This window comes from Eschrichtius robustus, chromosome 3, assembly GCF_028021215.1.
Source record: "Eschrichtius robustus isolate mEscRob2 chromosome 3, mEscRob2.pri, whole genome shotgun sequence".
Taxonomy (NCBI): domain Eukaryota; kingdom Metazoa; phylum Chordata; class Mammalia; order Artiodactyla; family Eschrichtiidae; genus Eschrichtius; species Eschrichtius robustus.
In genome coordinates this window covers 68923558-68935676 of record NC_090826.1, presented here as the reverse complement: position 1 = coordinate 68935676, position 12119 = coordinate 68923558, and the positions used below count along the sequence as shown (strand labels likewise).

Sequence of the window (12119 nt, the reverse complement as noted above, 5' to 3'; positions counted from 1 at the left end):
GATCTTCCCAGACCAGGGCTCGAACCCGTGTCCCCTGCATTGGCAGGCAGATTCTCAACCACTGCGCCACCAGGGAAGCCCTTGAATAGCTTTTGAATGGCTTTTGAATCCCTAGATTCAACAATTCCTGAGGCCAATTCAATTCAATCCCAGCCTTTTCTATCGTTGGATTACTTGATCCAGTACTATAGTCCTCTTTTATATTCATGTAGTTCAGGTTGAGTTTTGTCACTTGAAATTAAAATAGTCGTAATTGACAGAGAAATCAAACTATAGTCCCTCTCAGTTTTAGTCCTCTGGAACTCATTTATATTAATTGCCACATCCTTGAAGAAGTGTTCAGATATTCAAATAAAAATAGCTATAGGTTAAAGAATACAATGTTAACTGGGGCCCAAAGAGAATAAAATCAAGCATGTTAGAAGTAACATAAGAAAGCAAAATTAAGATGACTTGGGTGAAGATCAGAAGATGCTGATAAATCATATAAGCTTTGCCAGAATCACATGCACATACCACACACACACATATGCACACACTCAAGTTAGACTTGGGTTTTACAAAAAGAAACTTTAATTTTTCACAGATACAGAACATAATTTTAAAAGAAATTATAATTTTTTTTTTAAATTAATGACTTTAAATTGTCCTGTTCCTCTTTATAGGTATTATGATCTTGTATGTGTAACTTCATTCCAGACTTAAATAAAATACCCCCCTCAGGTTCAACTATTTCTCTTTTTCCTATATTTTCTCATTTCACACTGTTTAATCTTCTATGATGAGATTAAAAACTTTTTAATATGCAAAGCATTCACTTATTTATTTTCTTTACTTACACCTGATCATTTCTTTCCTCTGATCTCTTAGTAAAGAGAAACAAAATATTCTTAATGGATTATTTAGGGAAAAGCAACCAGTAGGAAGAAGAAACATTGGGTTACAGGAGGTCTAAGCCAACCCTGACTTTGGGAATGCATGCACCATGAGGAAGAGAAGGAATAGAAAAACCAAGATGGCAGAGTCAAGACAGCAAAAGTAGTAGTGTGAGAGTTTCCCAGGAGTTTGTGAGTGAGAGAGAACTAGAGATGATATGATACTCTGATTTCCCACAAGCTAAAATAAGATTTAAGTTTAGATTGATACTTCTGTCTGATCTTTGATTGGAACAGTGCAGTGTGTACTATGCACAGGCTGATAACAGAAAATACACATAACACTAAAATCTGAGGTCGTAAACAGGAAAGGCACACACCTCTACCCAGAACTGACCACACTGTATTAAGAGGGACTTTGACAAGGGAGAGGCATTGAAAAGTCAAGTCAATAAAGGTGGAAGTATAAGGTCTGAAGGAAGAACCGATTATCAAAGATCACATCTGATCAGAAACAATGCTGAGCCAATCCCATTCTGGGTCCCAGGCAGCAAAGCCCATTTTAACAGAAGAGGGCAAGGATACTGCTTGGGATGTTCAGACAGTGGGAATGACACAGGTCGATCATTTCAAATATTTCATTTTAAATTAAGACAAGGGGGATGAGAAGTAGTATAGATCCTCTAGGATGTACCCAAACCGGAAGTAGCCATGTAGCTGACACCTTCAAGCTTCTATATCTCAAAAACATCTACTTGTTTCCTCAAGAGGCAAATCCTCTAAGAAGTCATCTGCAGCCCACAGCATCTGTCTCAATGCAGAGAGGTTCAGAACGTCCATGACAGGCTCCAGCTCCCACTCTGAGGTATAATTACTAACCACAAAGATGTCAGAAAGAGCAAATCCAAGTTGTCTGTGAACTGCCTCTAGCTGCAATACAGAATTTAAAACCCAGAAATCTTAAAACAGTGAAAAATACAATTTTATGTTGATATAAATTATGAAAGCAATATCAAAAAGTAGGAGCTTGGCAATACTTGTCCTGTTGGAGAATGTGGAGACAGAGATCTGGCCCCATAAAGGGGTTTCTTCAAGAATTTCACAAGCCAAGTTCTAATATCACTGCTAATTTTCATTTAGAATACACATAATAGATTCAATATGAATTACAAACTAAAGATAACTAATAGATCCATACAAACTACTCTGAAATTGAAGAATTTTTAACACCCTTACATTAGAATCTATCATTTCCTTCAGTTTCCTTTTAAAGGTTATTCTCAGGATAAGTCTATTTTACTAGACTGGTTTAATGTTGATGTTTAATTCACGCTTAGACTAGTTTACTTGTGGAACCACACTCCCTGGGTTCAAAGTAGGGCTCTGTCACTTCCTAGCATGGTCAGTAAACTGGCAAATGCTTTACTCTGTGTGCTTTTGTTTACTTATCTATTAAATGTGGTAATGACAGTACCCATCTCATAAGGTTGTTGTAAGTATTGAATAAGAAAATCTATCACAGAGAGTGGCATGGACATATATACACTACCAAACGTAAAATAGATAGCTAGTGGGAAGCAGCCACATAGCACAGGGAGATCAGCTCGGTGCCTTGTGACCACCTAGAAGGGTGGGATAGGGAGGGTGGGAGGGAGGGGGACGCAAGAGGGAAGAGATATGGGGATATATGTATATGTATAACTGATTCACTTTGTTATAAAGCAGAAACTAACACACCATTGTAAAGCAATTATACTCCAATAAAGATGTTAAAAAAAAAAAAAAAGAAAATCTGTCACATATTTAGTGCTCAACAAATATTAGCTATCATTATATACTCCCAACTGTTGTTTCCACCTCCAGGTTCCTTTTGACTCCAGTCTATTCTGCACATGGGCAGCAGATTAATTTTTGTGAAGCTTAACTTTGGTCATATCATTACTCTTTCAAAAAAAAATTGCTGTGATTCCACATAATGCACCTAATTAATAAAACCACTTGATGCAAATGTAACTTTCTCACTTTCTCTCCCCCTCCAAAGATCCAGCCCTCCACTAAACTAAATGACTCCATGCTTCCGATACACGCTGCCATTTCCTTCATTGATGTATTGACTTATGCTGCCCCCAGGGCCTCAATAGTTTCCTCTTTTTGTCCCTTCACTTCCTGAAGTACTCCTCCTCCTTGAAAGCCATTTCCCAGTACCACCCCAGTAATGAAATCTTCCCCCATCCACTTTAATACAATTTCTTCCTTCTCTAAACTTTCAAAGCATCTTATTTTTAATCATTTCTATTTATCATACTCAATCATATCATATTCTTTTGTCAATTTTTTCTTATACTACCCCCCCATCCCTTCACCTCTACCTATAAAACCATATGCTTTTTAGCACAGGGAAATTGTTTTAATTATCTGTGTATTTGATTAGAGACTATCACACTGGCTTGATCATTCAAGGTAATCAATAAATATTAGTTGAATTGAACCTAACTGAATTAAATTATAATAAATGGAATTATCTGTGTCAGTGTAAAGATAAGTATATATTTAACTTTTAAAACTTGGGAAATGAATCTGAATTATCCCACGCAATTGTTTTAATTCTTCTTAAACTCAGTAGGTACTTATTTTTACTTTTATTTTTATACACAGTAATATATCATTATAGTGACACAGTACCCCAGAAAATGTGTTTACAAATGGCATCATCCATTACCTTGAGTTTCACAGGCACACATCTGTATATGTCTATAAGGTCACCTTTTGTAATCAGATCCAAGGTATCCACATGAGTGAGCAATACCACGTGGACCACACCTATGCCAAAAAGATCCATATTGTTTTCGTTATTATAGAAAACATCAGTATTTTTCGTTTAATCAACTATCAGTTACGGGATAGACCATCTATGGAGCAATTTCAGAGACTTGGGAAGGTTCCCTATCCCCCACAAAAAATCCCCCTTAACTACTCATTCGTAGCTGGAATTCCTCTGACACAGGAAGTTTCCTTCATTGTCTCTTATGGGAAAAGACGAGGCTTCAAATGAAACCACCCTCTTGGAAGAGATAACTAAAATGTATGCTATAATATCACTGATTGATTTCATATCCCATCCAAACAGTTGTGTTTTTATGGAAACTAGAGAAAAGACCAAAAGGACTCTAACAAACAAGATGGGAGAGAAGAAGCCTCAGGAAGGAGATGGAATTTGTCAAAGCATCACAAATAAATTGTTCGGATGTCACAACGTTAGCAATCACCTCCCTGCACACCACCCTTGCAAGCTTTTAAATTTCCGTGAGCAAGTAAATCAATCACTCCCTGCTTCTAACTTAATCAAAGTTGTGACAAATTGGCTCATTCCCAAACAGAATGGATAACAGAGCTGAGAAAAGCTAGTGAGGCACCCTAATTCCCTAATCCTATTTACCTTCTCCAAAGCCTTTATGCTACCTCTCCCTACTCAACATCTTACTTTCCTGCCTCTTTTTCTTAATGAAATGTTCTTTTCCACTTTCCAATCCTTTCAGACACAAAGGGGAAATTTAGGACTCTTGGTAAATAAATGCATTCTGGGATGCCGTGGTAGCAGGTAGTGAGAACTGCACTAAGCTCTTCATCTGTATTAATTTGTTTAATCTTTACAATAAATCTCTGAGGTAGGAGCTATTATTATACTAATTTTATAGATCAGAAAATTGAGGCATAAAGTTTGAGCCACCTGTGCAAAGTCACACAGCTAGTGAGTGATTGAATCACACTGATTAACCAGGGAATATTCACATATGCAATTTCTTAAGTTCTTCATCTTGTCCCCAAAGCATCCTACAGTATAATCAATTGCCCTTAGTAGTAAAGTGGAAAGAGACTCACCACACTTAATCAACTCCCTTCTAATTCTTCTGATCTTTTCCACCATCTCATCAGAGAGGTGACCAACAGAGTTGGCATCGAATACAAATGCCACACAATGGATTCTGTCCTTCAGCATTGGGCAGCCTGTATAGTTACCAAGACCTGGTGTGATTGGTTTCATGGAATTAAACTGTAAGGTAAACATAAAGCAACATATTAATTCAATGAATATTTATGAGCACACACTCTGTACCAGGCACTATGCAAGTGACTGAAACGGTGAACAAAACAGGCAGGTCTCTAATATTAAAGGGCTAGCAATCTGGTAGAGGAGACAGTCATTATGCAAGTAGCTAGCTGTCCTTTCACATAGTCAGGTAAAGCTTCTGTGAGGAAGGGACATATACTCTGAAAGCTAAAAAATAGGGGGAGTTAGTCTGATAAAGGGAATAAAGATATGGCAGAAAGTGTTCTAGATAGAAGAAGCAATATGGGCAAAGGTGGAGGTGAAAGCATTCAGAAAGAAATCTGGTATCATGAGGCAGAATGCAAGGGGAAACGTGGTCCAAATGGGATGCATTTACTCTTGAATTAACAGTTCCTCTGCTGGAAATCTGTCCCACAGATACCCTGGCAAAAATACAAAATGATGTATGTACAAGGCTATTAACTTCAGGGCTATTTGTAGTGGCAAAAGTCTGATTCACCAGTAACATATAGTATTCTATCACTTCGCTAAGAAAGGGGAAACCACAAGTAAACCATAAATTTTTATATGGTTACTTATAAGAGGAGGACTATATTTTAAGAGGCAGAGAAAAAATGTATTCTTTGAGTAGAAAGAATGAATTCTGCCTTCTTTCATAGATTTGACTTATATGTAAATGACAAACATAAATATAAAACAAAATTAAATTTTAAAAGCTATCCATAACTTAAAATTAAACAAATAAACTCTTACATCCAGCTGGGGTCATAACTACACAGAGAGAAACTCTTTGATTGACTTGAAAACACAGTAATTTGTATACTCTTACTACATGATACTTCCTAAATACAATATAAAAATCTGTTAAAAAGACTAAATTGTTTCCAGCTTTGATTGTGATTATATTATCTTGATATTAAATATGATTAGATAGTTTATAGTAGTAGTAGAATTTTTGCTCTGAGATTACAGTGAATATTACATGAGATAAAGCAAATGAGTTGTGACATGATATTCTGCAATCTCTTGTGTCCTTGAGAATAGGGATTCTCCACTGGGAGAAATCAGATAGACGATAGAAGAGATTAAGTAAAAATTCTCTAGCCCTGTATTTGAATGGAAAGTTTCTGCATGAATTTATAAAGTATTTTATCATATATATATATATACACATATATATGTATATCTTAGCCCTGTCTACAGAAAAGGGCAAAAACCAATGACCAATGAAGAAGCAGTCAATAGTTCTAATGACCCAAACCAGGACTCCTTAGAGAAATAACTGATTCAAAATCTAGAGCTGGAAATATACAAGATATGGCTTGGATATCTAGTATACCATAAATAAGGAATATAGAAGATTTTTAGGTTTCTGTCAAAAGGATTCCACATCCAAATTGTAGAGGTTCCCACTTGTCAAAGACGGTATATTTGGCATCGGTACAAAGAAAAACTACAGTGGATAGAAATATATCAAATATGTTCAATTCATGAGTTCATATTAATAATAAAATAATAAATGGTCATTATTGGCAGATACAAAAAACTAACTTACTGATTCAAAAGTTTGCAAAAAAGAAAAAAATGAAGCATACATCCTGCCTTTCCTATATAAACTGTACCACTAAGTACCCAAGGAGTAGATGAGGGGAAGTTTCTCTTTCATATGTGAAATGAAAAAGGAGTGATAGAAAAAGAATATCACTATTTTCACACTCATGAATAAAGGATCTAGGCGTTGAACATTAATTAATATCTATATTAGAAAAATGAGAAAACCCAATGTTGTGTGCCTCTTCATGAAAGAACACAACACCACCTATGAAGTAGAAGCTGAATCTGAACATGCCTCCAGGTTCAACTACCAGTTTTTAGGATACATAGAAAACAGAGGACCATGGAAAACTACATCGAGGGGTTCAAACAGCAAAGTTCAGACTATGGGTTAGTCTACAGAACAAACAATGAAATTTCTTAAAAAAAAAAAAATTTTCAAAGAAAAATACCAGAAGATATAGAGGCAGAACATACAGATTAAAAGAGGCTGGGAGGAGCTTCAAGATGGTGGAAGAGTAAGACGTGGAGATCAACTTCCTCCCCACAAATACATCAGAAATACATCTACATGTGGAACAACTCCTACAGAACACCTACTGAACGCTGGCAGAAGACCTCAGACCTCCCAAAAGGCAAGAAACTCCCTACGTACCTGGGTAGGGCAAAAGAAAAAAGAAAAAACAGAGACAAAAGAATAGGGACGGGACCTGCACCAGTGGGAGGGAGCCGTGAAGGAGGAAAGGTTTCCACACACTAGGAAGCCCCTTCACGGGCGGAGACTGCGGGTGGCGGAGGGGGGAAGCTTCGGAGCCACGGAGGAGAGCGCAGCCACAGGGGTGTGGAGGGCAAAGCTGAGAGATTCCCGCACGGAGGATCGGTGCCAAGCAGCACTCACCAGCCCGAGAGGCTTGTCTGCTCACCCGCCGGGTCGGGCGGGGGCTGGGAGCTGAGGCTCGGGCTTCGGTCGGATCGCAGGGAGAGGACTGGGGTTGGCAGCGTGAACATAGCCTGAAGGGGCTAGTGCTCCACAGCTAGCCGGGAAGAGTCCGGGAAAAGGTCTGGAGCTGCTGAAGAGACAAGAGACTTTTTCTTGCCTCTTTGTTTCCTGGTGCGTGAGGAGAGGGGATTAAGAGCACCGCTTAAATGAGCTCCAGAGACGGGCGAGAGCCGCGGCTATCAGCGCGGACCCCAGAGACGGGCCTGAGACGCTAAGGCTGCTGCTGCCGCCACCAAGAAGCCTGTGTGCGAGCACAGACCACTATCCACACCTCCCCTCCCAGGAGCCTGTGTAGCCCGCCACTGCCAGGGTCCCGTGATCCGGGGACAACTTCCCCAGGAGAACGCACGGCGCACCTCAGGCTGTTGCAACGTCACGCTGGCCTCTGCTGCCGCAGGCTCGCCCCGCATTCCATACCCCTCCCTCCCCCCAGCCTGAGTGAGCCAGAGCCCCCGAATCAGCTGCTCCTTTAACCCCGTCCTGTCTGAGCAAAGAACAGACACCCTCAGGCGACCTACACGCAGAGGCGGGTCCAAATCCAAAGCTAAACCCCGGGAGCTGTGCGAACAAAGAAGAGAAAGGGAAATCTCTCCCAGCAGTCAATTTGATTTACCCTGCATCTCTGGAATACCTGAATAGACAATGAATCATCCCAAATTGAGGAGTTGGACTTTGCGAGCAGTGATATATATATTTTTTTCCCCTTTTTCTCTTTTTGTGAGTGTGTATGCGTACGCTTCTGTGTGTGATTTTGTCTGTATAGCTTTGCTTTTACCATCTGTCCTAGGGTTCTGTCTGTCCTTTTTTTTTTTTTTTAACTATAGTTTTCAGCGCTTGTTATCATTGGAGGATTTGTTTTGGTTGTTCTCTTCTTTCTTTTTAATTACTTAAAAGAAATTTTTAATACTTATTTTTTGTTTTTATTTTAATAACTTTTTAATTTTATTTTATTTTATTTTATCTTTTTCTTTCTTTCTTTCTTTCTCTCCCCTTTTATTCTGAGCCGTGTGGATGACAGGCCTTTGGTACTCCAGCAAGGCTTCAGGGCTGTGCCACTGAGTTGGGAGAGCCAAGTTCAGGACATTGGTCCACGAGAGACCTCCCAGCTCCACGTAATATCAAATGGTGAAAATCTCTCAGAGATCTCCATCTCAACACCAAGACCCACCTCCACTCAACGACCAGGAAGTTCCAGTGCTGGACACCCTATGCCAAACAACTACCAAGACAGGAATACAAACCCACCCATTAGCAGACAGGCTGCTGAAAATCATAATAAGGTCACAGACACCCCAAAACACACCACAAGACGTGGACCTGCCCACCAGAAAGACAAGATTCAGCCTCAACGACCAGAACACAGGCACTTGTCCCCTCCACCAGGAAGCCTACACAGCCCACTTAACCAACCTTAGTCACTGGGGACAGACACCAAAAACAACGGGAACTATGAACCTGCAGCCTGCAAAAAGGAGACCCCAAACACAGTAAGTTAAACAAAATGAGAAGACAAAGAAACACACAAGAGATGAAGGAGCAAGGTAAAAACCCACCAGACCTAACAAATGAAGAGGAAATAGGCAGTCTACCGGAAAAAGAATTCAGAATAATGATAGAAAAGATGATCCAAAATCTTGCAAATAGAATAGAGAAAATACAAGAAACGTTTAACAAGGACCTAGAAGAGGTAAAGGGAAACAAACAATCATGAACAACACAATAAATGAAATTTAATATTCCTTAGAAGGGATCAATAGCAGAAAAACAGAGGCAGAAGAATGGATACGTGACCTGGGAGATAAAATAGTAGAAATGACGACTGCAGAGCAGAATAAAGAAAAGGAATGAAAAGAATTGAGGACAGTCGCAGAGACCTCTGGAACAATATTAAATGCACCAACATTCGAATTATAGGGGTTCCAGAAGAAGAAGAGAAAAAGAAAGGGACTGAGAAAATATTTGAAGAGATCATAGTTGAAAACTTCCCTAATATGGGTAAGGAAATAGTTAATCAAGTCCAGGAAGCACAGAGAGTCCCATACAGGATAAATCCAAGGAGAAACATGCCAAGACACGTATTAATCAAACTATCAAAAATTAAATACAAAGAAAAAATATTAAAAGCAGCAAGGGAAAGACAACAAATAATATACAAGGGAATCCCCATAAGGTTAACAGCTGATCTTTCAGCAGAAACTCTGCAAGCCAGAAGGGAGTGGCAGGACATATTTAAAGTGATAAAAGGGAAATACCTACAACCAAGATTACTTTACCCAGCAAGGATCTCATTCAGATTTGATGGAGAAATCAAAACCTTTACAGAGAAGCAAAAGCTAAGAGAATTTAGCACCACCAAACAAGCTTTACAACGAATGCTAAAGGAACTTCTCTAGGCAGGAAACACAAGAGAAGGAAAAGACCTACAATAACAAACCCAAAACAATTCAGAAAATGGTAATAGGAACATACATATTGATAATTACCTTAAATGTAAATGGATGAAATGCTCCAACCAAAAGACTGAGACTGGCTATATGGATACAAAAACAAGACCCATATATATGCTGTCTACAAGAGACCCACTTCAGACTTAGGGACACATACAGACTGAAACAGAGGGGATGGGAAAAGAGATTCCATGCAAACGGAAATCAAAAGAAAGCTGGAGTAGCAATTCTCATAGCAGACAAAATAGACTTTAAAACAAAGACTCTTACAAGAGACAAAGAAGGACACTACATAATGATCAAGGGATCAATCCAAGAAGAAGATTAACAATTGTAAATATTTATGCACCCAACATAGGGGCAGCTCAATACATAAGGCAAATACTAACAGCCATAAAAGGGGAAACCAATAGTAACACAATAATAGTAGGGGACTTTAACACTCCACTTTCACCAATGGACAGATCATCCAAAATGAAAATAAATATGGAAGCACAAGCTTTAAATGATACATTAAACAAGAAGAACTTAATTGATATTTATAGGACATTCCATCCAGAAACAACAGAATACACTTTCTTCTCAAGTGCTCATGGAACATTCTCCAGGATAGATCATATCATGGGTCACAAGTCAAGCCTTGGTAGATTTAAGGAAATTGAGATCATATCAAGTATTTTTTCTGACCACAACACTATGAGACTAGATATCAATTACAGGAAAAAATCTGTAAAAAATAAAGACACATGGCGGCTAAACAATACAGTACTTAATAACCAAGAGATCACTGAAGAAATCAAACAGGAAATCAAAAAATACCTAGAAACAAATGACAGTGAAAACACCATGACCAAAACCTATGGGATGCAGCAAAAGCAGTTCTAAGAGGGAAGTTTATAGCAATAGAATCCTACCTCAAGATACTAGAAACATCCCAAATAAACAATCTAACCTTACACCTAAAGCAATTAGAGAAAGAAGAACAAAAAAAACCCAAAGTTAGCAAAAGGAAAGAAATCATAAAGATCAGATAAGAAATAAATGAAAAACAAATGAAGGAACCAATAGCAAAGATCAATAAAACTAAAAGCTGGTTCTTTAAGAAGATAAACAAAATTGATAAACCATCACCAGATTCATCAAGAAAAAAGGGGAGAAGACTCAAATCAATATAATTAGAAATGAAAAAGGGGAAGTAACAACTCACAGTATAGAAATACAAAGGATCATGAGAGATTACTCCAAGCAACTCTATGCCAATAAAATGGGCAAATTCGTAGAAATGCACGACCTTCCAAGACTGAACCAGGAAGAAATAGAAAATATGAACAGACCAATCACAAGCACTGAAATTGAAACTGTGATTAAAAAATCTTCAAACCAACAAAAGCCCAGGACCAGATGGCTTCACAGGCGAATTCTATCAAACGTTTAAAGAAGAGCTAACACCTATCTTTCTCAAACTCTTCCAAAATATAGCAGAGGGAGGAACACTCCAAAACCCATTCTATGAGGCCACCATCACTCTGATACCAAAACCAGAAAAAGATGTCACAAAAAAAGAAAACTACAGACCAATATCACCGATTAACATACATGCAACAATCCTCAGCAAAATACTAGCAAACAGAATCCAACAGCACATTAAAAGGATCATACACCATGAGCAAGTGGGGTTTATCCCAGGAATGCAAGGATTCTTCCATATAATCAAATCAATCAATGTGATACACCATATTAACAAATTGCAGGAGAAAAACCATATGATTATCTCAACAGATGCAGAAAAAGCTTTTGACAAAATTCAACACCCATTTATGAGAAAAACCCTCCAGAAAGTAGGCATAGAGGGAACTTACCTCAACATAATAAAGGCCATATATGACAAACCCACAGCCAACATCGCGTCCTCAATGGTGAAAAACTGAAACCGTTTTCACTAAGATCAGGAACAAGACAAGGTTGCCCACTCTCAACACTATTATTCAACATAGTTTTGGAAGTTTTAGTCACAGCAATCAGAGAAGAGAAAGAAATAAAAGGAATGCAAATTGGAAAAGAAGAAGTAAAGCTGTCACTGTTTGCAGATGGCATGATACTATACATAGAGAATCCTAAAGATGCTACCAGAAAACTCCTAGAGCTAATCAATGAATTTGGTAAAGTAGCAAGAT

At 38.4% G+C, this 12119-nt stretch overlaps 1 protein-coding gene across 1 annotated transcript in view; it reads right to left on the bottom strand.

The window, feature by feature from the left end:
- Positions 1 to 1497: 1497 nt before the first annotated feature.
- Positions 1498 to 12119, bottom strand: part of IFI44 (interferon induced protein 44) — a 28658-nt gene continuing 18036 nt past the window's right edge. The window contains exons 6-8 of the mRNA XM_068538038.1: positions 4755 to 4926; positions 3595 to 3695; positions 1498 to 1805 (exon numbers count right to left, since the gene is read on the bottom strand). Coding sequence (XP_068394139.1) covers positions 1617 to 1805; positions 3595 to 3695; positions 4755 to 4926 — 462 coding nt within the window. The 3' untranslated portion in view covers positions 1498 to 1616. The remainder of the gene's footprint in view (positions 1806 to 3594; positions 3696 to 4754; positions 4927 to 12119) is intronic.